General features: G+C 32.4%; 3 protein-coding genes across 5 annotated transcripts; 2 read left to right on the top strand and 1 right to left on the bottom strand.

The window, feature by feature from the left end:
• The first annotated feature begins 6363 nt into the window (after window positions 1-6363).
• LOC101250834 (E3 ubiquitin-protein ligase UPL7) lies at window positions 6364-19796 on the top strand. 2 transcript variants are annotated; one of them, XR_002028568.3, is made up of 15 exons: window positions 6364-6517; window positions 6666-6788; window positions 7762-8002; window positions 8743-9335; window positions 10365-11336; window positions 11464-11798; window positions 12753-13031; window positions 13129-13381; window positions 14801-14971; window positions 15051-15143; window positions 16015-16112; window positions 16357-16473; window positions 17992-18081; window positions 18239-18333; window positions 19287-19796. XR_002028568.3 is itself a non-coding variant. In XM_004246540.5 (15 exons), the coding sequence occupies exons 1-14, from the start codon at window positions 6494-6496 to the stop codon at window positions 18320-18322; spliced, it is 3483 nt and encodes a 1160-aa protein (XP_004246588.1). In that variant the 5' UTR covers window positions 6364-6493; the 3' UTR covers window positions 18323-18333; window positions 19287-19796. The 2 variants fall into 2 exon arrangements, 1 of the variants encoding a protein (XP_004246588.1); XM_004246540.5 differs by having other exon boundaries at window positions 16005-16112.
• On the bottom strand, window positions 18812-21273 carry LOC101265574 (GDSL esterase/lipase At5g03820-like). The gene is made up of 5 exons (XM_004246856.5): window positions 20549-21273; window positions 20323-20453; window positions 20007-20240; window positions 19275-19530; window positions 18812-19005 (listed from the first exon to the last, which is right to left on the bottom strand). The coding sequence occupies exons 1-5, from the start codon at window positions 20784-20786 to the stop codon at window positions 18812-18814; spliced, it is 1053 nt and encodes a 350-aa protein (XP_004246904.1). The 5' UTR covers window positions 20787-21273.
• An 821-nt stretch (window positions 21274-22094) lies between these two features.
• On the top strand, window positions 22095-25775 carry LOC101251121 (uncharacterized). 2 transcript variants are annotated; one of them, XM_004246541.5, is made up of 7 exons: window positions 22095-22413; window positions 22849-22916; window positions 23019-23159; window positions 23939-23980; window positions 24866-25005; window positions 25201-25302; window positions 25381-25775. In XM_004246541.5, exons 1-7 carry the CDS (start codon window positions 22337-22339, stop codon window positions 25507-25509), a joined length of 699 nt encoding a protein of 232 aa, XP_004246589.1. In that variant the 5' UTR covers window positions 22095-22336; the 3' UTR covers window positions 25510-25775. The 2 variants fall into 2 exon arrangements, with proteins under 2 accessions (XP_004246589.1, XP_025888559.1); XM_026032774.2 differs by lacking the exon at window positions 23019-23159 and having other exon boundaries at window positions 22163-22413; window positions 23936-23980.
• Window positions 25776-26013: the final 238 nt, after the last annotated feature.

Genomic DNA, 26013 nt, shown 5'->3' with positions numbered 1-26013 from the left:
TGGTAAGTTGTAATCTAAAATGAATATCAAAAACTTATTTTTACCATACCATTATTTAATTTACATTAGAGATTAGTGAAGGGGTGGATGTGAAGTTATTTAATGAGTATAATTTTGAATTTTTGAAAATTAAGTTAATGGAGGTAATTAATAGATTCGTTTTTTTTTTTTACTTTGGAACCTGAAATTTTTAATTAGATCTTCGTAATTGCAATTAATTGTTGTCATTAATTAGGTTATGGCAAGGTATTTATTTAGGATGGGGCTATACTCATATGAATTGGGAAGTAGTTTTAAATTTTCAAAATTTGCATTGAAGTATTTTGTCAAAGTAAAAAATAAAATAAAATAAAATTACTAAAATTTTATAGGACATTCATCATGACATTTTTTGATTTTGACTTTTTTATTTCCTTTTTTCATACAATTTTAGGCCATTTTATGTCCTTTATAATATGGCTCTACTTCACTTCTCAAATCTCTTTAAAATTTGGTGTGTTTTTTTACTTCTAAGAAGAGAAAATAAGTGGTTTGGTTGTATTTTTGCAAAGTATAAGTAGTAATTATATCTTCTTTTATCGATTATCGACATAGATTGTGGTTTAGTAGTAAGATTGTTTTGCTTTTAATTAAAGGTTTCAGGTTCAAGTCCTGAGCATGAACTTATCGAAGGGGTTTCAACATCTACTATACATACATAAAAAAATAAATTAACAATACATAAATAATAACATTTTCCGTCGATGGGGGGTTCGAATGAACCCCTTAATGTACATTGGCTCTGCCCCTGGTTTTGAATATGAAAAAAATCATGTTGAGAGTGTTATCCCCAAATGGATTCTACAAAGTGCGATTAGAACTTCGTTAGAGTTTCAGTATGGACTCCAAACATCAAGTGAAAATCGAAAAAGATATTTTCTTTTTCAATTATCATAAAAAAATTTCAAATCGTTAAAGATTTTATCGAAAGCATTTGCCTTTTTTCTAGTTGAAAATAACCTTTTAGCCCCACACAAACATTTATGGATAGAAGTTGTTAAGGTATATAGTGTCCTGCTCAAGTTAAATATAGCTAGATAATCAGCAATTTTATTGGCATCAACTTATAATTAATTTAAGGGTAAAAGATCTTAAAATACATTTGAATTTTAATCAAAACTAGTGTAATAATATCAAATTTTAGAGAGGACTTTTAATTCTTGCACTATTTAATTAATAGTGTATTTTAAAAAATATATGTGTGTCACGTGGAAATCACAAATATATTATCATTATAAATAGTAACATGTCCACGTAAACATATATATACTTCATAAAATTGATATCGTAACATTAATTTCGACTAAAATTAAAATATTTTTCTATATTTTTCCCTTAATTTAACATTTTAACTACTATTGAATTTCCTTAATAGTCAATATATGTCTTTTTCATTCCGTCTAAATTGAAAAACACTTATGACCTATAATTTTTATTAGCATTTAGATTATTGCATAAATTAAGTTTTAGCGTATATAACACTTAATTTATTTATTTTTTCTTTTTATCAGCATAAGTTATAAATGAATGTAGGAATTTATTATTATGTTTATAGAAGATAAAATAAGAATATGGAGATCAATTTTAAATGTATTCTTCGTGTGAACTTAGCTTTGTGTTTTGTTTAAGAGATATGATATGATGTTTATTTAAAAGGGAACAATTGCATTGGCTATTTATATCTTTTTTCGATTTCTCGATCTATGTATAAAGTCTACATTAGAATTTTGATTAAATTTTGACTGCACATCGTAATATTTATTCGGAAGTGACACTTTCAACGAAATTTTCTCTATATGTAAAGCTCGAATATGAGACCTCTGATTAAGGGTGACAGTTTCGTCGGTGCACCATATTTCACGTTGGTGGCTATTTATATAATTATGATTTTTAGCTAGTTATGACAAATGAGAATATTATTTTAAATTTATTTACTCTTTTTGTTTTTTAATTATTAATTACATGTTTATGACTTTATTAAGAGGACTTGTCGAAGATAGGAATGAGGTCTTAATCACCATATAATTCTGTTAGTTAGAATAATTGCTATTAAAGATTTCAAATATACTTTGTTACATTTACTTTATTTGTCATGGTTCGATCTGATACGTTTAATAAGAAAATAATTATTAGTTATTTTATTATATTATTTCTATTATTTGATGTTTAATATTAAGTTTTAAAAAATAATTGAATGAATAATATTTAATGCTAGAAATAAAATTTTTTGATATATTAATAGTGACGAGTAAAAGTAAACAGAGATAATAATATATGTTAAAATAATTATATCCTTTTATAGTTAAACAAAAAAGGAATTCTCAAAAAGTACGATGAAGACTTGTATTAATGAGTTAATTATTTTATTGGAAAATTTTAAATAGTATAGTCCTATTAACATGTGATTTAAACGATTTTTTTAGTAATTAAATCAATGAATTGGTGATTTAAACGTAAGAAACTCTTTTCGTCTCATTTTAACATTTGTCTAATAGAAGAATTTGTTTAATATAAATTTTTTTAAAAGAAAATCAAGACTATACAAAATTAATAATATAATTATTTTCATCTATACGATTGACATCGTAGAAGTATACATGCATAATATTTAAGAAAAAAATAATCAATCTTTATTAAATAGAAATAATTTAATAAAAGTTGCTATTAACAATTATATTTTGTAGTTATTATTTTTTTCTTAATAAATATAAAAAAAAAAACTGAAACAAAAGTAAAAATGAGATGATTTAAAAGAGCTTAAATGACATTAATAATAATATATAATTAATATACTTAGAAACATATAAAAAATATAATTAAAATGTGCTAATAAACTTTCAAAAAAATCATAACGTCACATGCATTAAAACGAAAGAAGTATATAAATCCAAAGGGACGTTAAAATTATAAGTTGCAGAAATAATTAAGGGAAAATGCACAAGTACTCTCTCAACCCTATGTCCGAAATTTCAAAGACATGAGTCATCATCTCAATAATTAATAAATAGTTAAAACTTTTAAGAAATATTTGCAAAAATACGATTTTTTTCGTTTGACGATGAATAAAATTATTTACGATCGATACATTTTTATTGGTAAATATAATAACTATCTCATAAAATTAATTAAAGTGTTAAATATCACAATAAAACAAATTAACAAAAAAATAATTTTTAAAAATTCAAACGATGTGAAGGAGTGTAGCTATTCATATGTTCGGGTGTTCAATTGAACATTTTTCTTCGTAAAATTATATTATATATATAAAAATATAAACAAATTACTTGAATAATATATTCTAAAAATCTTTGATATAATAATATGATGTACTCCAATAATAAACATAAATTATTCATGCGTTTATGTATTACTAATAATAATTTTTTTTTAAGAAGAGCAGACTCACTTTACCGTGTATATTTATTATTTTATTATATACACCTTGAGTAAAAGCCAAAGAAACATTGTCTCATTATTTAATTATTAATTATAACATTCTAAATATATATCGGTGGCATTAAAAAAACAAAACCTTGCATAGAATAATAAAATTCTTACAGAAGCAGTCATAATACGTGTCGAATTTTAGTTCTTCTTTGATTGCCACCTATCACTTACAAACCTTTATTAAAAAGAAAAAACAAAAAAATTAATATTCCCTATATTTAAAAAAAATATATAAAAAATTGAATCTTATAATATGTAGCATTAAAGATTGGATCGAATTATTTATTTTTTATTTTTTATTTAATGTTTAACAATTGTATTAAAGTTTAATTATTTTTAATTCACGCTATATTATTCAAAATTAACAAAGATTTATTCATATCTAGAATTTAAACACATCCTGTAGTTATTACGTCTTTTATTTTTTTGTTGTATACATTTTTTGTACCACTAAAAAAAGTTAAATTTGATTATTTCTTTTGGAGAAAAAACCTAAATTTGAACTAACATATCTATATGATGATTTTATTTTCAAGGTTCGAATCGTAAAATTTCGAAACTTTTAGTTAACATGCTTAAATTGAGTTTTGAAACGAATTATTGTAATTTTTTATTTTATATTTCAGTCATGAAAATTATACACATTGATTTAAATTTAATTAACAAAAGTTATTGAGGACTCTTTAAATGTAGTGATAGGTTTTGAGGAAATAATGTCTTATGAGTTGTTATAATATAATAATTTTGAATCTTTGCTTTCTTCGTTTTAACCAAAATAAATAAATCTTTTATTTTATTAACAAATATCTTGTTAAAAAAAGTTATGAATATAAAAAAGGTTTTATAAGTATCTAAACAATTGAAGAGAAAAGTATGCATAATAATATTAAGCATATCTTAGACATTATAGATATAATTACAGAAAATTGTAATTTACTGTTCTCAATTTTTGGTAATTACCTAATTTTTGTATAATTTAACCGTTGATTATATAGATTTAGAATTTTGTATATGTTTTTCTTAGTTATTTGTATGTGACTTATGAAAAAATCATAATAAATTACCCTATTTGTATATTGTCAAGCGAAATATATAAAAAAGAGTTTTAAAAAAAATCCTAAATATATAAATACAAAATTTGTATATACTTGCCCTATTTATATATTCACAATCAAAATATACATAAATACGCAAAAATATATAAATAAGGAAATTTTCATAATAAACGAAATTATAGTTATGAAATGCAATATCAAAATTATAATTATAAAATCTTATTATATTTGTCATTTCTGCATTTTCTGAATCATGAATATAATGAATTGGGCCTTTTTTTAATTCTCAAGCATATGTGAATGGTCTGTTATTTCTCCAAATTGGGCCACTATGTTGAGTCATGTTTAAATAAGAAATAAAAAAGGAAAAATTACGTAAATCAGTATATTTTAATAAATAATTAATGATTTTAATAATACTTTTTATTTATTACCATTTATAATAATACTATGTTAAATTTGTAATATGAATTAAGAGTGAATTATGTATGCAATATATATGAATTATAATTATTTTTTGAAATATATTATGTTTGTTTGTTAAAATTTGACACATTGTATTATAAAGTGTATTAAAATGTGTGATAAATATATTACCATCATTAAAAATTGTATTATATATGAATAGTAAATTGTTTTTTGTTATACGTATTAAACTTGTATTATAAATAAATTAAAAGTGATCAAGTGAAAAAAATATATTATTACCAAAAATAATAAATATTTTTTTATTTTAATATATTTATGTAAGTTTTTTTTTAAAAAAAATAATCAATATTCATAATAATGCCTTCCCCCCCTATACTTTATGCAAATGACTGAAATTTCAACAAGTTTTATGCAAACGAATTCTAATGTTAATTATATATGCAATAATTTAATTTAAAACAATCATGACCCATAGACCAAAAACATGAAAAAACTAAAAGATTCAATTATTATAAATTATTATTTTTTTGGGAGGAAATTGTACACATAGCAAATTATTAATTCAAAATAAATCTATGAATATAATTTTATTTAATGTTAACTCGTATCAAATTTTTTGTCATTTGCCTCTGTCCCTTCTCTCCGGGGTTCCAAACCTAGGCTTAATGCGCCAACGAGCACAATCAGAAGAGAAGCCACTCTTTTTTTATCCAGTTATCTCGTCCTCGCCCCCTCTCACTTTAAACACAGATGTATAATTTGTGTTTTGTATAAAGTCAAAGAAACTGTATATATAAATACAATTTCATTTACCGAGATCTCTTTTTTCCTTTTCCTTTCTCGCTTTACACAAACACGAGTTATACAAATACAATATATAATTTATGTTTGTATAACGATAGAGGTTTGATATATTAATACAAATGTTTTCACTCAGTTTAATTGAATACAAATTCAATTATTTTGTAGATATACAATCACAATCATTGATACATACACGTAATAGTTGCATATATACAATTATCTAACCGATATACATATACAATTCACTTCTCTCCACTTTTTACCCTCTCTCCCTCGCCTCTCTCCTAATAATCTCGCTTGTCATTTTATCCTAACACATAAACCTTTCCGGGTCTTATAAACTCACTTTTACAAGTAATATAATAAAATTATCATTTTATTTATTGATTGATTTTATCAGCTAATTACAAACGAATAAAAAGATAAATAATATTTGTTACGAGGTCATAAATCAATTCCGATTAGAGATTAAACACCAGGTAATTTTCATCCTTTCTATCATTTACGAATAAAATTATTACTCGAAAGAAATATTAAGTACCTCGTAAAATTAGTTAAATCGACCCAAAATAGCCCGAAAAGAATATTGCATTTTCTGTTAGGAGTCGGGTCAATAATCAAACCCGCTTAACCATTTGTGATATCCCCATATTCTCAAATCTCAATTCATTTCACGCTTTGCATCAAAAAGTCATTTTTTCTTCTTCTGTTAATCCGCCATGAGCGAACCTCGAAAGAACCAGGTTCTTCTATATATGCATAATCATCATTGTTGTTGTTAATTGTTATCATTTTCAGCAAATTTGATCAAATTGATCGTTTTTTTTTGTTGTTTGCATGATTTTTCAATTCGAGTAATTTGTTGAATTTTTGTTTATCCTTTTGGATCAGGTTTCATTGCGAGGATCAAGTGCGAAGGAGATTTCGAGGGATGTGCTTTTGGAAAAAGTTTCACAAGAGAGAGCGTTGAGGAATTTTACTCGGCGAGCTACATCTGCTGCGCGGTTAATCCAGGTTAGTGAATCAGGATTTTATTAGCTTAATAATGGCCGTGAGCTACTGTTTGATTTGATCGTGAAGTATGACTCTATTTTAGCTTGTTATGTGCTCACGACATGTTTTGAAAAGTTGGAGATGATCATATTATAATTATAAGCTGAAGTTAGTGGCTTTTTCATTGTCTCAATAGTTAAAATTACTGTGTCAGAAGCAACATAAAACCTCGAATAAGTTGGAGATGATCATATAATTATAAGCTAAACTTGGTGGATTTTCGTTGTAAGAATAGTTAAATTACTGTGTCAAAAGTACCTCAAAACCTCGAATAGGTTGGAGATGATCATATAATTATATGCTAAACTTAATGGCTTTTCATTGTCGCAATAGTAAAATTACTACGTCAAAAGCACCTTAAAACCTCAAATGACGGCTGTGGATGACTTTAGATTAACTAGGAATATTGCTTATGCTTGTGATGTTAGAGCACCAAAGGGTGCAAAGGATGTTGTGCAGTCATGGCTTCTGTTAAGTAATTTATTTTGGTGAGGTTGATGGTAGGTAGCATTTGGATAGGGAGTTATTAGCAGTGAGACTAAGCTAATTGTGGTAATTAGCTTGCTTTGTGATTTTGATTCGGGTGATTAATGAAAAGAACAAGTTACCTAAAAATGAAAAGACCTCAAATAGATACTCGGAATCTGTAATCTCTTTCTTATAGCAAACATGATAAATCTTTTTGTGGTTCTGTGGTTTGAAGTTTTATCATTCATTGATATGCATAGACATTGTAAATTTTTTATTTGTTGAGTTCACTTTTGTATAATACAGTAGAACTAGTGTTGTGCTTTCTTTCATTATGATCCTTTTGTTGTTTGATGTTTTTATATAAACCAGTAACATTCTGAAAGCCTTGTTAGAAAAAAATGTTTTGATCTCATCTTCAACTGTGCTTGCCAACTATGAATGCGGCTTCTTAAAATATGTGCAGAGAGCTTGGCATCGTTATCATGTTAAAAAACGTATAGCCCTTGAGTTTCAGCAGCAGTGGGAATCGTTGATAAATAGTCATCTTTCTCCTCTAAAGAAATCGTCTATATCCAGCCAAGTTCTGAGGCCTTTTATTTTCTTTACTACATTCTTGTTGGCGCGATATCCAAGAATTCAACCCAGAGAAAAAGATTGCATCAGGAGTTGCTTTGGAGTTATCCTGGAGAGCATAAACTCAACAAGTATGCTATTCTTATATATTTCAAGTACTTAAGTTTCTATGCAAATTATGTAGTCATGATTGTCTTACTATAACAATTGTGTTTTGTGAGTTTTGGCAAGAAAAGTATCCCATGTCTTGATATCTCCTTCTACATTTTATGAGTTCATATGAATATGGTTATAGAATAACTCTTATTTGTCAGAATGATGTCCATATATTTCTAAGCTTCACCTGACTAGTGCTTTAATCCAGTCCTTTAGAAATTTCGAAAAAGTTATATTCATTGAGTTGGTGGATGTTCTGCTCTCAGTTTCATTGGGTTATTAGTGAAATATAAAAAACAGAAAGAAAGAAGAATCATTGTCTTCTAGAAGCATATAATAACAAAGAACCTTATCAAAGATAAAACGTTAAATAATAAAGACTCTATCTGAAATACTCTGCAATGATGTTGAGCGTTTCTTTCTAGATTACGATTCATCAGGATGCTAAATTGTGTGCCATACACACTCTCAACAATTCGATGGCTGGTTATGGGATAATGATTGTTTACCTTTTGCTCACTTACATACTATAAAAAGATGAAAGAAAACAATTTGTTTCCCTATTTTTTTGAACCATAAGCACAAATATCAGCTATAAATCCTTATTTTTAAAATCCTACCCTTGCATGATCTGGCATTTATCCACTGCTATTTGTCAGTTAAGTTCATGTTATAGTGTACATTGACTTTTTCTGTCTACTTCTTTCTTTTTTAGATCCCAATGAAAACTTTTGCTCAATGGCTACTGGAACCGCGGAAGAGAGAAAAGTTTGGAATTATCAGGCAAAGAAGTTGATTACCATTTGCTTGTTTATTTTAACAGAATATGATAATTCTTGTCACAAGAGTAACGATGAGCTACTTGCATCATTAGCAATGCGCTTGGCAGTAATTCTGACTGATGTGAAAGGTTGGAAATGCATCAGCAACACCAATATACAGGGTGCATTAATGGCTGTTAGGGATTTAGTTCAGTTCATGGGAAGTATTAAAAGTGGACTATACAATTCTGTAAGGAGGTATATTTGTAAACTTGAGACTCCTAGTTCTGTTCAGGTGACTTTGTCTTCTCAGACAGATGAGAAGTTACTGATAACTGCAAGTGCAATTACTTTAGCATTACGGCCATTTCATGTCGTGAATCTAGTTGCGGATGATACAAATGACTTGCTAGAAGTTCAGAGTGCTGCGGAGCAATACTGTATTTATCTACTCACAATACCGTGGTTTGCTCAACGGTTACCAGTAGTGTTGATTCCTCCTTTGAAACACAAGTCTGTGTTAACACCTTGCTTGAGGATACTATTGGTAAGTTTGTCAAAGTAAAGGGAATTGTTGCAACTAATTATATGAGTGTATATGCCTGTACCTACATAATTTTAAGGCAGTGTGTCTATAGGACGATATCATTGTCAGTTTGGGCTAGAAAATCTACCAGACAACCACAAGAATAAGTTGATTAGATCCACTTGATTGTAAACATATGGAAATACTTCTCTTCTGAACAAACATATATATATATATATATATTTATTTATTTATTTATTTTTGAATTTCAGTATAGCACTTGGCTCTATTTCCAACTTATTCGCCTAAATTATGAGGAACTTATATTACAGCCTTGAACTTCCTTCTTTTTTTTTTTCACACTCTAACCACGTGGACTTTTTAAACATGCGGCATTTTACTAATAAATTGTTTGTTTAACTAAAGCAGATTATGGAATCCATTTTTTCCCATCATATCTCTGAAAAGCTTGGATCTGGTTCTATTTCATTGGATCAGATCCAACATTCTAAACAAAGAAAATAAATAAATGAGAGAAGTAAACAAAAAAAAAAAAGATACACAGTTGGAACAAATATTGTTACCAATGACATTAAGTCGTTTGGAAAACAAATAGTCAATATAGTTTCTTCTTATTATATTTCTTTCTTTGCTCTCGTGCACCATACAAGAGTTGAAACTTCTCTATGCCACTTGGCACTTCAAGGTGTTAATAGATAGATAAAATGGAAGTTCAAGGGGGGGGGGGGGGGTAATATAATCACTTCCTAGTTTAGGTGTGTGAGTTGCAAATGGAGCCAAATTCAGAGAAGTTTTTATTTATTATTCCTTGAACTTGTGATGACTCACATTATCTAAATTGCTGAGGCAGCCTGCAATAGCACTTACCAATTTCATTTTGGTGATCATCTCTGTATCTACAGTTAATGCAAATTACTATACTGATACCTTTCCATAGTTGAATTAGCATCCATATTTTGCGTTATTTCTGATGCAGTTATGGATTTTAGAATGCGAAGGGACTGATCAAACTGTGACAGGTGATGGCAGATGTCGAAGGAGAAAATTCTAAAGGAAATGTCAGATATGGATCAGATGACAAGTTCTTCTCACAACAGGGTGATGCCACCAGTTGGTTGGGCTCTTGGAAATTTTATATACCTTGCTGCAGGCAGTGAAAGCAATAACTTAGATTCTGGAAAGTTAGTGTCCGGTTTAGACCGTCAATCCTATGTCCATGTAGTGATTATGCTGACGGAGAAATTATTATACCAGATTGAAAGTGCTGGATGGGTGAGAAAGGAGAACCAAGAAGTTCAAGGTGACGGAAATTCTGTTGAAGTCGAGACAACTTTTGGATCCTTAAAGATGTCGTACATGAGCCTCTTTAAGCCTGTTTGGCTGCAGAGACATTTGATGGAACTTTTAGTGTTGGAGAAAGATGGTCTCATTCAGAAAGCTGAAAGTTTACCCTTATGCGGAGCAGAATCTTCTGGGAGCTTTGAATTGCTTGATGTTGCTTACTACTATTCATGGATGCTCAGAGTATTTTCTATTTTGAATCCGGTGCTAGGGGCAATGCCAGTCCTCAACATGCTGTCTTTTACTCCCGGGTTTCTTTCCAACCTGTGGGCAACCCTCGATGAATTACTTTTTCAAGGAAAGAATCTTGTCAGTAAGGGCAAATATTTGGATGAAAGTACAATTTCTGAAAACAGGATTCTTGAGGCTTCTGAGAGAAAGCAAAAACATTCTTCTAAAGATATAGGCAGCAAATGGGCTAGCGTGTTTCTAAAGATAACTGGGAAATCACAAACTGAGTTCAGAAGTGTGGATCCGGTTGATGGAAAATCAAAAGCAGTGCACATTGACAAGCATTATTCTGATATGTGGGACATTGAATTGCTAAGGCAGGGTCCTGATGGCCTATCAAAAGATTTGTCTTGTCTACTACATCTGTTTTGCGCTAGTTATTCACACCTGTTGTTAGTTCTTGATGACCTAGAGTTTTATGAGAAACAGGTCAGGTTTCTATTTAATTTAAATATTTCAAGCTATATATGATTTTCTAATGTCATTACAATGATATTAATATGTCCTAAAAGTAAGTTTCAAAAATGTCCTAAAAGTTAGAGTTATGTGAATGTAGGTCCCCTTTACATTGGAGCAGCAGCAGAAAATTGTGTCGGTGCTGAATACATTGGTTTATAATACAATTTCGCACAGTACTGGTCCTAAAAGTAGACCTCTGACAGATTCTGCTATCAAATGTCTTCATTTATTGTATGAAAGGGATTGCAGGCACCAATTTTGCCCTCCCACTTTGTGGCTTTCACCAGGTAGAAATAATCGGCCACCCATTGCTGTAGCTGCTAGGACTCATGAGGTTTTGTCAGCTACTTCAAACGGTGATGATGCCTCAACCACTTTGAGCATGGGCTCCATCATTACTGTTATCCCACACATCTTCCCATTTGAAGAAAGGTAGTTCCGACACGAAAAACTCATCATAAGCTATCATCATTCATTTACCCTTAAGTTTATTCTGACAGTTTTTAATATCTAGAGTTTGTCCAAATGCTCCTTTCCTGTGCTTGACATTGACAGCTCATGGGTTTTGTCTGTGACGCTCTGTGCCTTTCATCTTTTGTTGTTTGGGTGAATTAGTTAAGATTCTTATCTGTTTGTTCATATTTTTGCTTCAGTCTTGCTTGTCCACACTAAAATATATGGTACTCCAGCCGTCCCAATTTGTATTATTAGGCACGTAGTTTTTAAACATTTGAACTTCATCATCATGTGATTAGGATATCTTCTTGAAGCCCCTGCTGAGCTGAGGAAGTCAATGACACCAACACCACCAAATTTGCTTTGGGACAGTAGTATTTTTAACGCCGACTGCTATTGCCTTTAGCACCCTGGAGTGTAAATTCCTAATCATAATATGAGGTAGTTTACTCTTCAGTTGTTCTGATTGGGGTTTTGGTTCGACCCTTTGTCGACAGTATAAATACATTAACCTTTTTATATGTTGCCATAAGAAGCTTTATGGACTTATGCTCCGTCCTTCTAATATTTGAATGGCATAAATACATATGCAATGTGGTTGTGTGAATTTTCCGTGTATTTCCTTAATAATTTGGAATTATACTTATACATTGGTCACCACTGTATATGATGATGTTGCATGTTGTGGCTCAAACCACCGAGGTCAGTCTCGTAGGTCCAATGTAATCATAAAAAGAATAATTTGCTTTTGATTTCTAGACCAAGAGATGTTGCTATGTCGACTTACATGAATTCAAATGTGTAGTTCTTGCATCAGGGGGTATAATTTGGAATCACACATGCCACTGTTTCTAGCCTTTTCATACCCAAGGGTGCCAGTTGTTTTCTTCTGGTCTAGCAATGATCTAAATCATTTCTGGTCCTTGACAGGGTTGAGATGTTTAGAGAATTCATCAACATGGACAAGGCATCGAGAAAAATGGCTGGTGAAGTTCTTGGACCTGGTGGACGTTCCGTCGAGATAGTAATTCGTCGTGGTCATATTATTGAAGATGGATTTCAGCAATTAAATAACTTAGGATCAAGGTTAAAGTCCGGCATCCACGTCTCTTTCGTGAATGAGTCTGGTCTTCCAGAGGCTGGCCTGGACTATGGTGGGCTATCCAAGGAATTCTTGACAGAAATAGCCAAAGCAGCCTTCTCACCTGAGTGAGTTGCCTTTGCTCATGTATTTATCAAGTTAGCCATCTCATTTTTTGCTCTCTGAAATGACTTGAGATCTTTGTAATTGGTTCTATTTTGTAAGGTATGGGCTATTCACACAGACCTTGACTTCAGATAGACATCTAATTCCTAATACAGCTGCAAGATTTTTGGACAATGGAATTCAAATGATCGAGTTTCTGGGGAGAATCGTTGGCAAAGCACTCTATGAAGGAATATTGCTAGATTATTCCTTTTCACATGTTTTTGTCCAAAAGCTGTTGGGCCGCTATAGCTTTCTTGATGAATTGTCTACACTTGATCCTGAGCTATACAGGAATCTTATGTATGTTAAGGTAAATGCTTTGAATCAATTCCAGAAATTTCATTCTTAAAGAGTTACTTACAAATGACTAAACGACAAGCAAAAATGAGTAGCTAATTACTCCTTGTGATAGTCACCTTGATGTGCTTTAAAAGAGCTGTTGAAAGGGAAGAACACTCTACCTACCCAAAATCAACATTGGAAGAAGAAAACATTTTTCTATTTGCATTTTACAGAATGTTCTTAAAAACTTTTTAAGCACTTCAACTCTATTGTATTTAAGCAAATAGTCCACAAAGAATTGTAGCTTACGGGTGAGAAGTAAGTTAATTTCTACATTCATTTCCAATTTATTTTGTTGTCAAGTGCCTTTTCAGCGCTTGATAATCTCTTTCTTCCTTCCTGTTCTGTTTTAAAATTAAAGCACCTTGAGATTTTGGAGGTTTGAGTTTCACCGTCACTGGTCAGGAAATATTTTCATGTGTTTGGGTGAAGAAAATGGAACATGTTTGAAACCTAAAATGATAAAATAAATGTGCTCACTTTTTTAATTCTGTAAATTGTCTCTACTTACTCTGATGCCATATTTTGATTTATTGATGAAGAAATAACATAGAAAAAAGTTATTACCAGAGACTTGTCAAGAAAAAAGAAATATTACCAGAAAGATGATAGGAAGCTCCTGAGTTATTTATTTTAGGTCAGATTGGAGGACTGGGAAACACAAAAAATATGATTACTGATTTGAATGTCATACAATAATTGTGGAGACGATTGTTTAAGTGTTTGGAACTGAAGGAACATTGTGTAATTTGCTACAGAAGCTGTCAATCTTTAAAATAAGTGAATTCCATGTTTTCGAGAATTGCCTAAAGAAAAGTTGCAAAAAGGTCTGACTATCAGAACATTACAACAGTTGCTTAATATAGTGGCGAAATAACGGGTGGAAAGAGGTGACACTGCAGGGCTCGTAACTGATAAGAGGAGTGGTGTTTCCAGAACACTCGGTGAAGAAGGCATTTGAATTTAAGATGAATGGTGCTGCTGGAACTATATCTGGAAGTAAGAGGGCTGCAGTAGATAGCTGAAGTTAATTAGGTCTCTTATGAGATCGTTATTAATCGTAGATGTTGTCTCTCCTAAGATCATTATGGCTCCGATAATTTATGAAAAATTAAGGATAAAAATATATTAATGATTTGATTAATATGGAATATAGACTCACCTATTTGTACTTATATTAGTGATAATTATCTAACTGGGACAGTAATGTTACCATTCTAAAAAAGAAAGAAAGTTACGACCATTATCTAAAACAAAAGAAGTTATCTGATGAGGACAGTAATAAAGTTTCAATCTTACATAATCATCAACCCCAAGCCTCTATATATCCATATCCAATTTTGATGGAACTATGCGGAAGACTTATATTTGGTTTCGGTCTATGCAGCACTATGATGGTGATGTCAAGGACCTCGCATTGGATTTTACAGTTATGGAGGAGTCATTGGGCAAACACATTGTTATTGAGCTTAAACCTGGTGGCAAGGATATTTCTGTAACAAAAGAAAACATGTTGCAATATGTTCATGCAATGGCAGATTTTAAATTAAATCGGCAGGTATTGATACTTGTGCTCCTACTTTTAGATCCCCATATGCTGGTATTGGTGACTTATTGTTTCTAACACTCAATGGCAGATACTTCCTTTCTCAAATGCATTTTATAGAGGACTGACGGACCTTATATCCCCTTCCTGGTTAAAGTTGTTTAACGCAAGTGAATTTAATCAGGTAATTCCGTCTGTGCATATCTAAGCAGAATTTCATGTTTCAGTTTTAGTAGCTCCATGTTCAATTTTCTTTCCCTATTGTTTACCCCTTCCACAAACACTGTAGCAGGTTATAGCCTGAGTTTTCATGTTAAGCTCGACTTGGGAGGTGGCTAGTAGATCAGAATCTATGTTACATGGACTCTTCATTTGACTTAATTTAATTACCAAACAGGTCTGATATGGCTGTGTTTGGATCCTTCAAAATAAAACCTGCTGAATGAAATTTACCTGTAAGGAATAGTCCTGCAGTTGATGCATAACCATGTCTCTGCTAATGTAACATAGATTTTGATTGCATACCGAGTGATTTTATTGCTTCTTGTAAAATAGAGACGGATGCCTCTCTATTTGGACTTGTTCTTTATTACAGATGCGTATAAGCTTGCATGTGCATGTAGTTGCTGTGTGTATGGGTATAGGAGAGATATGTATGTTCTTACTCTGTTATCCTACCGTCAATCCAGAATGTTACTGGATTCCTCATGGGGTATGAGATTCTACCATCAACTGATCTTTCCTTGTTCTTTCCATGCTAGTTTTAGACTTCGCTATCTCTTTGCTTATTCAATCAACAATTGGCTTTGTAAATGCTGAATGTATCGGCAACACCTCTGCAATTTTTGTTATATCTTATCTGGTTCTCCACATTTCTTTAAAATTAAGGAACTGACATGACATGCAGACAATAGAATGGAAGGCATAAATAATTGGCTTAAGTCATCTGTGGTATGAGAATAAGTTGAAAGCCACATAAATTACAAAGGCTTTTCTTTTGCTGGACTGCATGCTTTCATTTCAGCTAATCTAAAGTTTTATCCAGTTGCTTTCAGGGGGAAACCATGATATTGACATTGATGATTTAAGGAAGAATACACGCTATACTGGAGGTTATACTGAAGGAAGTCGGACAGTTAAACTCTTCTGGGAGGTATGCATCAATTATCCCTCTCTCTCTCTTTTTCTTTATATGTTAAGAAACTTGAAATGTGATATCCACCATTGTCTACTTGAACCGTCTCAAACAAACATTTCTCAAAATAAGAAACTTGGTCTAAGAAAAGATTTTATATTGTTTGGTGTTATCTAGTCATATGTATGTGATGGAAAGTGGAGTAGGAGAATAAACCATTGAAGACAATTAAGCATTTCTAACTATTGTTCTTGTGGTTTAGGTATTTGCAAGTTTTGAACCAAAAGAACGGTGTTTGCTGCTTAAGTTTGTGACTAGTTGTTCGCGAGCTCCTTTGCTTGGGTTCAAATATCTGCAGCCAACCTTCACCATTCACAAGGTATGCTGTATGCACTTCTTGTCCCCTCCCCCCATATACCGAAACCACCTAGCACACATGAAGATGATAAACAGATAAGAATGCTTTTATTACCAGATTTTGTACTCTAAAGATTAATAATGAGCACCGTATTTTTTTTCCTGGATGTTGGGTAAAGTAGTAATAAAATGGTCAATCGACAATGGTGAAAGTGTAACAAGGGGGTAAAGTTATTAAGAGTTAAGCTGCCGAAAGAACCCAGAAATAGGAGTGCAGGGAAAGTTTCTACTGGTTGGTGAACTGATGTGACTGGCATCTCATTTGTTGGTAAACCGGCTCCAGTGTTTCACTTTGGATGGAAAATGCAGGATAGACGATATTTATCAGTTTTGCGTCTTCTAAAAAATTTCTGCAAAATCCTCATAAAGAAACATGAATTTGGGGGCCGACAACAAAATTTTATCTTCTCCATAGATTGGAAATTTGTGTGGAACTGAACAGGACCCATGTCTCTTAATCGAGTTCAACCCCAATGTGTTGGTGCTGGGATACAAACTATCTCCTGCAAGCCACTGGCTGACAGTGACAGTCTTGGAGAGGTGCAAATGTGGCTGAGATTTGAAGCTTTAAGTAGTGCATCGTCATATGTAGACACATTCTGTATTTTGGTATCTTGCGCCTTATGGAAAGGGAAACGAGACAGCCTTGATTTTGGTTTAATTATGGATACAATGTATCATTTCCTTGCAAAAATGCAGGGCAAGGCTGCATTCAGGATACCCTTGAGGCCTTGCTCTTCCCGGAACCTGCACTTAGCAGGAGCTTAGTGCACGGGGCTGTTTTTTTCTTCTTTTTCTTTACAATCTTTTATTTCCATGTTTCTCAATTTGCTTCAATGGTTTGAGGAAGGTAATGCGGAGAAAAATCTTGTAGATCATCCCACTCTAATGTGAACAAACTAAAACTGATCAGAAATTTCCTTCCCTAACAAGAAGCCAAATGTTATAAAATAGACAAATTACAAAAGGAAACAAATGCTTCACTTGAAATGACCACATTATGTGTCATGTTTTTTTTTAATTTAACAATTGACAAGATTATTCCTTTTTTCTTAAATTATTATCCGAAACAACTTAATTAACACATTTTTAGTAACTTTTTGGCATTTATCGGCATGATGTACTTGTTCTTGTGTGTGAGTTTCCTAAAGTGGTTCCTCGTACATACTTTTATTGATTACAAGCTGTTTTTCCTTCTCGTCTTCCCAGCAATCACTCTACACCAGCATTTTTGAAAATCTTACTCTTCTGGCTTCCTGATGTTTGTTGCACTTCTTTATGTTCTAAAGGCCTATTTTTTAATTTTATTGTTTTTCATTTTTAGTGTGAAGAGGGAGGGGGGAGATGGCCATGAAAACAAATAAATACCAAAAACTTTTGAAAGAAAGGGAAAGGAAACTAGAGAAAATGTATATACCAAAATTTAAACGGAATGCGTTGATTAGCAGTGGTTAATAGTAATGAAATTTCGTGAATATAGGTTTCTTGTGATTTGCCACTATTGGCGACATTCGGGGGACAGGATGTTGATCGGCTCCCTTCAGCTTCTACTTGCTACAACACCCTCAAGGTACGGTTAATTAAACTACGTTAAGTTTGAGGCATTGAATGGACCTAATCCAACTCATATTTTGTCAAATTGAAAATCAAGGTAGCTTTCAACAACAAGATCTCTTTTAACTCGAACATATTCCAATAATCTGTATTTTTCCTTCTGCCTTTGACAGCTTCCAACATACAAACGCCAAAATACCTTGAGAGCAAAGCTTCTATATGCTATCAATTCCAATGCTGGTTTCGAACTTTCATAACTATTGCGCAGGTAAAGTGGTTTTCTCTTTGTTTGTGAACACAAGAGCTAGCAAAAGATCGACTCCCTCTCCTTCCCTGCCGCCAAAAGAAAGAATATACCAGAAGATTGATTTTTTTTATATGACAAACGGAAATTCTTGTAACTTACTTTGATTTAAACAGGTCTTCCTTTTTAAAAATAAATAAATAAATTATGGCTAGGAAATCAAGTAGAATATTTAGTGTTGAATAGAGCTCATTTCATGGGACGACTCAAAAGACTTACAGAATACTGCTCTTTCAGTTGACTTTCATTTGACAGTACATCAAATACCGAAAAACATATTCCCAAGCTGGGAAAGCTGTCAGACATTTTGTACTTGCTGTAACTGCTATCATATGGAATATACTTAAGCTCTTTTATGAACTAAGACTGACTAAAGCCTCTTTCAAGTTTGAAAGTAATAAACATAATAATACAAAGTCGACCATTCTGCAGCATTGAGGCTTTAAGATATGAGGTCAAAACCCTGCTCCAACAGACTTTGAGCTAACTTCTCATTTGCCGATTGTGAGGGATGAAATCCATCCCAGAAGACATAATTTGTAGCATTGGAGCATGTTCCGATGGACCTAGCATTACAAAGGAATGATGTTTCTAGTGTACCAGTCCCGCAGCAAGCCTTTCTTGATTCGAAAAATCCTGGAAAAGAGGAATATTTTGAGCAAAAATGGATCAAGAAGGGGCCATTTCCTAATTCACCTTTTTTATTTTAGTATACAGTAGCAGGAAACCCATTTTAGAAATTTACATTTATTCCTATGTCAAGTTCAAGATATGAGAATTTTTTTTTTAAAAAAAATTGACAATAAAATTCTGTACATGTTTGTGCTTTCAATACTTTTGAAAGATGAGCGAGTTTGAGAAAAAAAGTAGGAAAGGAGTAGGAAGAAAAAGTCTCAACATGTTACCACTTTCTGCAGGTTTTATGATCAGATCAAAGAGAGGTTGGTAGATGTCGAAGACTACAAGCTTGATGCCAGGAAGCTTGCTCTTTAACTTTTCAGATGTCCTGTTTAGCTTCTTGTTGAAAGAGATAGCATCTTTGTTCAGTTTTGCAACACACTCGTTGGTTCCTCTGCCGAACAAAGTAACGGCAGCTGGCAAACAACCAGTTGGTGGCAGAGTTGTAACCCCAATCCTCCTTGCTCCCAGATCATAGAGGTTCTGTACATTGATCGCTGCTGATATTAACATATTGATTGGCTTGTGTATAAATGAATACACATAATATAGTTCTTAGTTTGTGATATATAAATACAGCTTGACCTTATTTCTTAGTTTCAGGATAAGTCTACCTGGTGGTCAAGTGTATGTCATCCTTGTACATCCTGTAACAATCCTAAGTTTCTGTAATTTGATAAGTGCTTATTATGATTCGTGCATGGGCTTGCTTGCTCTGTTTTTCAAATAAGAGTTGGAACTTAAATTTATTTCCAGGGCTCTTTCTATCGTACGTAGTAAATTTTAGTCCAATTATCTTGAGTTAGGACATTATAATAGGTTAGTCCTAATTGCATTTTCATTTGATAATGCTCTTGTTACGCATAGTAATTTCGTGCAGGTTGCTCGGATTTAAGAATTTGTTTATGGTAACAGTTGAAGAAGCGGTAACGAATAGTACATAGAAGAGGAAGCTGGACCTGAACGAATGTAGAGTAAGACTTCATGAGGATATCTGAGAACTGAGCAGGTGAGTAGACTCTGTTGAGTAGTGGATTTATATAGTAGTTTTGCATGAAATCACTGCTTCCTGCACTTAAAATATGTATTCCTCTTGAGAAAATGTTAGTAGCATTGGTCCTCCCTACCAGATTCACTACTTTCCTTTGCCACAACTTATAATATTTAAGTTGACGTGTCAACGTCAGAGCACGCTGCAAAAACCATGACATTTCCAAGTTAGTCATCCTCTAAACATCGGCTGATTTCTATTCTCAGACATATTCGAGTACTTACAAACAGTCGAGCAGTCCTTTCATAATAACCAGAAGCAGCAGAGGCAAAATTGACACCAGTAAGAACTTTTTTCCCTCTAGCTTCTCGGCTCAGGTAAGCCGGTGGGTATGAAGTGAACCCAAGATATTCAGCTGTGGATAAAAACATGCATGCATGAGAAACAATAGAGGACATTTACTTTTTTCTTTTTGAAGAAACAATTATTGAAATGTTTTTTAGACATTACCAGTGTAGTCTGTGGCCAGCTTTCCATTGCAGAACCTTCCGGTAGGTTTATGGTTAACAAAATCTCTTCCATAAGGCGGAAAATTTGCCTTGATGAGAGTGCTTAAGTTGTTATTGTTTCCAACATCAACTACAGAGTCACCAAATATACACAATGCTGGAACTAAAGGGTCTCCATTAGATACAGAAAATACCATCGCGAGGAGAAAACCGCTTAAGACAGACATCAAGAACCCCATTGTTCTTTTCTCCTATAGTAAATCTTCTCCTCCTTTCTTTATTTTATTGGTATGAGAATTTTGAGCAGATTTCAATTTAAAAGGTTGAAGTGAAAATGACTGTTGGATAAAAAGTTGCTCATTTCCAGGTGAAGATGCATCTTTGGCACCTCCTAAAGGTAATGGTAAAGTAAGATTATTGGGGTTAAAAGTATATTATTTGGAGTGTTAATATAAAAGCTTTAGCTTACTTTGCAGAACCTGAAGCAAAAATGTCGTGAACCATTCCTCGTGCAACTTCATATTGGTTTATTCTGATTACAAGTTATACGAGTTACAACGACAATAAGTGTAACTTCATTAGTGAGGTCTGAAGAAGGTGTTGTTTACGCAGTTTACTCTTGTGGAGGTAGAAATGTTGTTTTCAATAAATTAGTAATGAATATAAAAAATCAAGTATGTAAGGTAAAAACATATTAGTAAAGAAGTCGTAAAACAACGGAGAAGGAAAAAATAGCTATAATAAATAATATGACAATCGAAACATAGAAAATAACATGTAATACCTTAAATTTAAGAGTAAGCCAATAGGAAAGTTGAATCAAACTCAACAATTTTATCTTAGTGTTATAGTGCAGTTATTTTTATTTTGAGCATTAATAAAATGATCTTTTTAGCTTTAACTCGATATAAAAAATTTCTTATAATTCATACCAATAACAAAGTTAGAGACCCTAATTGCTTGTATCGTACCAAACTTTCGACAACACCTCACTATAGAATTAACTGAAAATTCTTTAACACTAAAGTTCAATTTGAATACAGGCCAAAATTTTGTCAAAGTGGTTTCAATTTTTTTAATTTGTTTAATATGTTATATACAGTCATGGAGTAATAAAAAGTAATAATTTTACAAGATATTAAAAAGACTATAAGAACTAAATAGAACAACCAAAACTTAATGAGAGTTAGACGAGTTGAGTTGTTAATCCATAGTCCGTTTTAATTCAAGTATTCTCTGAATAAATTAATAATTCGCTAATTTATCAACTCAATATATTTTAACCTATTCAAATTTAGCTCAATCTATATATTTGTTACGTTATAAATGGTTCCTGAAATATTGAAGTAGGTCTAAATAGTCTATTAACTATATACTTATTGAATCTAGCCCTCTAAACTATTTCAAAACTTATCAAATTTGATCCTTTAACCATACACTCACAATTTTAGTTACGGGACTAAAAATTAATAATTAGTAATGATCTAAATTCAATACGTGTACCATTAAAAGACGAAACCTGATAAGAATTTTAAATGGTTAAAAAGACTAAATTCGATAAATGTATAATTAAAACGCTATTTTAAATCTATCTTAATAGTTCAGGACCATTTGTGACGTTTCCAGATTAGTTTAGTGAGGGAAGTGATTATTTTTTGTTACTTTGGACTAAATGTGCTCAAATTTTGGTTAAAAATTCCTTAAAAGAGGTAAACAGACCAAAATCGCCGCCGATAACTTTCCGGCAGAAGCCATTGCCGGTGAAAGAGTGTTTGCCGTTCACTTCGCCATGGAAATAGAAGATGGCGGTACCTTGCTTAAATCCAAAGAGAAGATTTTTCATACTTTTTCAGATTTTATGCTTAGGTTTATACGCAAATCTGGCTATCGTTATTTTGTTCTGTTTTTTTATTTGCTTCGTTCTTCCTTACTTTTTGAACTTTATTTCAATTCAATTTACACGAGCAAACAACAATTGAATGTAATTTAATTCGAATTTTGTGATGGATAAATGTTCGAATGGAACTTTCTGTAAATTGAATAAAATGTAGTTTTTGCAGAATTCCCAGCTAACGTTCATCATCTGCTATTTGGACAATTAAAAAAATTATGATTTTTGGGTTTAAACTGATAGTAAAGAATTCACACTTTTAACATGGGTTGACTTGTAGAATTTGTATGAAAAAATCGTTTCACGAGGTAGTGGTAAGGTCTGGATACACGGGTTATTCTGTTGTTAATTTGAAAATGGTGAACAGTTCTGCAAAGTATTACACTAAGTTAGTTCTCTCTATATTTCAGGATTGCGAAGTTCGATGAGTTAGTGGAAGTGGGAAGTAGATTACTAGTTGGATTTCAGCAAGGACTCGGTGAGTGTTGTAGCATCTGTGTGAATGGATCTACTACTAGAGTAAAATTAGTGTTTTGTATGCTCTATAATGAATGTAGCTTATTTTGCCTGCTTTTGTTAGAGTATCTTCGGCGTCAACCAATTGAAAAGAATTCTGAATTGGTCGAGCGTATCATTAGAGATAATGAAAGCACGAGGCTTTCCTCCTATATAGAAGCTGGATGTAGGAACGCTCATGATTCGATACACACTATGTCCAAGTGTAAGTGTTCCGTAAATGTTGAATCTATCTTTATGAAAGAACAGTTAATATGAAGGAATTATATGAGGTGGTGCTTTTCACAGTAAGTTTACTAGACGCTGTAAAGTTACCTCTCTTGTTTTTACGACAATTTCAGTTATTTGCATCGATACATATTGCATACCTAATACTTATGTATTTATGATTTGTCATTTCTTTGTGGTATAATATGTAAACACGCTCAAACTTGGCCACAACTGGCAAGTAAGTAGCAGTTCAACTTTGTGATTGCATATCTAGACACCTTAACTTGGTGGCAATTGGCAACTTAACACTTCAACTCGTCTCCATTGTGTCGTGGACACCTTACATGTGGCACATAAATTTTGAAGGTGTCTAGATGATTATCTTATAAGATAGAGTGTTCAATTGACACACTGGAGAACGAATTAAGGTGTCGAGATATATATACTCAAAGTTGAAATACTTACTAGCCAAGTCGAGTCCAAGTCTAGTAATGTATTATATCTTTCTTTTTCGTTGCGAGAGTTTAGGTTTTATAATTATGTTTCGCTTATATCATTTCCATATAGTAGACTGTTTAAACATCTTGGTACAAATCTTTCACATATCTATATATTAACATGAGGTGTGGCAAATTGTCTTGATGATTTGATTTATGTTGCTGTTACTGTCTTCACATCTAGTCTCGAATTTCTCCTTTTTTTTTCCAGTTTTTTTCCTTAGATTTGTTTTGGTGCTATTTCTCTTCATAACTTGGGTTTTCTTCTGCACAGAAGTACATACAAGCCACCTAGGACTTCAGAATCACGTAAATGAAGGTATTCCCTGTCCTGAAATAATTTTTTCCTATATCATCTTTTATGTTGTTACTTTACAGTAGCAATAAATTTCAGTACCACAGTATATCCATTCAATGCTCTATAGTCACGGAGCTAACAGAATCCAAAATGTAGTCAGCTGTAGGCTTTCTAAGCATCTAGTTTTGAAGGAGTAGGTTGAAGTTGTGATGCCATGAAAACGCTTACGGTCCCTTTCCGGGACCACATACACACAAAAAGATAGTTGCTGGGACATAGCTAGTTTAGGAGAAATTTCTGGTGCGTTTGCATTTATGGCTTTTTCTTGCTAATTCTTCTCCGATAATTTTCATGGGATTAATTAATCCCTATTGTTGGAAATAGGTGGGGAAGTCTGAATTGTACTAAGCTAACTAGCAAAGAAGTGATTGGAAAAACTCCTGATCCAACTAATTTTGCACCAGGTTAATTAAAGATGCTAATGCACGGTCAATTTTTCCATTTATGGCAAATAGAAGTATGTTCAGCGGTGTCTTCTTCAGCTGTACTTGCCACACACATTGGCTTGCCTTAAGATTAACATTAACATGTTAGGAATAAAAAGATTGATTCAACTTATGAAACCAAATAAAGTCTCTTGATTTGGAACATATATGGGGCTTCATATAATCGATTTTAGAGAAGGTTGTATAAGAGTGTGACCGCAGTTACATAACTTCTATATGCAAAGATGTTAATCTAGGTTTTCCTCAGAGATTAACTGGCGCTACTATTGGTTTGTTCATTATTCAAATTACCCTGCATAGAATAATTTCATTTACAATTTTTATGATAAGTGAAAAATTACGTGATTTCCCAATTGGATTTGGAGTTCAGATCATAAAATGCTCTGATATTTAATTGCAGCAAAGGTTGTAGTTGATGAACTTGCATGCCTTTTAAAGGAAGCGGAAGCTGTAGTGCAATCGATAAATTGCAGTTTGGCTCAAGTGGGAGAACTAAATGTTAACAACAATGCAAACCCATTAGAAACCTGTCATGATGAAGTAAGATCCTTTTATCCTTTTAAAACTCGTAATGTGCACTCAAATTTCCAATTTAAGTTACTAAAACAGACATGGTTTATTGATGTACGCTTATTTGTTAAACGGAAAAAAATATCTAAAGCGATCATATGATCTTTAGGCTGATCTTGCACGTATATATGCTTCCCGTATAACTGATCTTTTATAATAACGTAGGCAGAAGCTTCTTCTATTGATCCTCTGGAACATGAAATCACTGATATTGCAGTAATGATGGCGGTGGTATACTCTATGGTAAAAAGTGACTACACAATGCAGGTAAATAGTCTTCTTCCGTTGGCTTAGAATCAGCTAACCGCGTAATTTTAATCCTTTTCTTTTTCTTACCTGTATCAGGAAAAGATTGTTTCTTCCCTTAACCTCACTTCACCTTCCGGAGAACTGGAGAGCTACTCCAGCATGTGGTCGTTGCGCCCCTACATAGACGATGAAATCATGCACAAAGCTTGGAAGCTTGTGCGTTAACTCGTTGTCTCTTTACTGTTTCTTGTTGGTGAAAGATCATCAAATATCTTTATCTGTAGATTGCCATTTGCGATACGAAAAAGGGACAGAAGAAAGGGGAAAAGTACTGGAAAATATATGAGTTTAGGAAGGTGAAGAAGATGATGATATTGTAGATTAGTAGTATTTATTATTTGTTCAAATTATATGACTGTTAAATTCTGCTATGACATTGAATCAAGTGGATGTACACATTTGTTTCTTTCTTTTAGAATTTTTACTTTCAATTTTTTTGCTTTCACTTTCAAATACCTTTTGCTTGCCACTCTTTTTTTTTATAATGATCATTGTCCACTACGAGTAAGGCTCGATAGAATTTGATCAGTCTTATATTATGTTGCTAAGGGTAGAATTGATCCAAGAGTTGTATGATCACTATGAGTCAGACTCGATAGAATTTGATCAAATCTTGCCTTCTATCACCAAGGGGTTGAACTGATCGAGAATTTTATAATCACTATGAGT

Source organism: Solanum lycopersicum, chromosome 9 (assembly GCF_036512215.1).
Source record: "Solanum lycopersicum chromosome 9, SLM_r2.1".
In the NCBI taxonomy this organism is placed as follows: domain Eukaryota; kingdom Viridiplantae; phylum Streptophyta; class Magnoliopsida; order Solanales; family Solanaceae; genus Solanum; species Solanum lycopersicum.
This window is presented reverse-complemented; position numbering and strand designations above follow the sequence as displayed.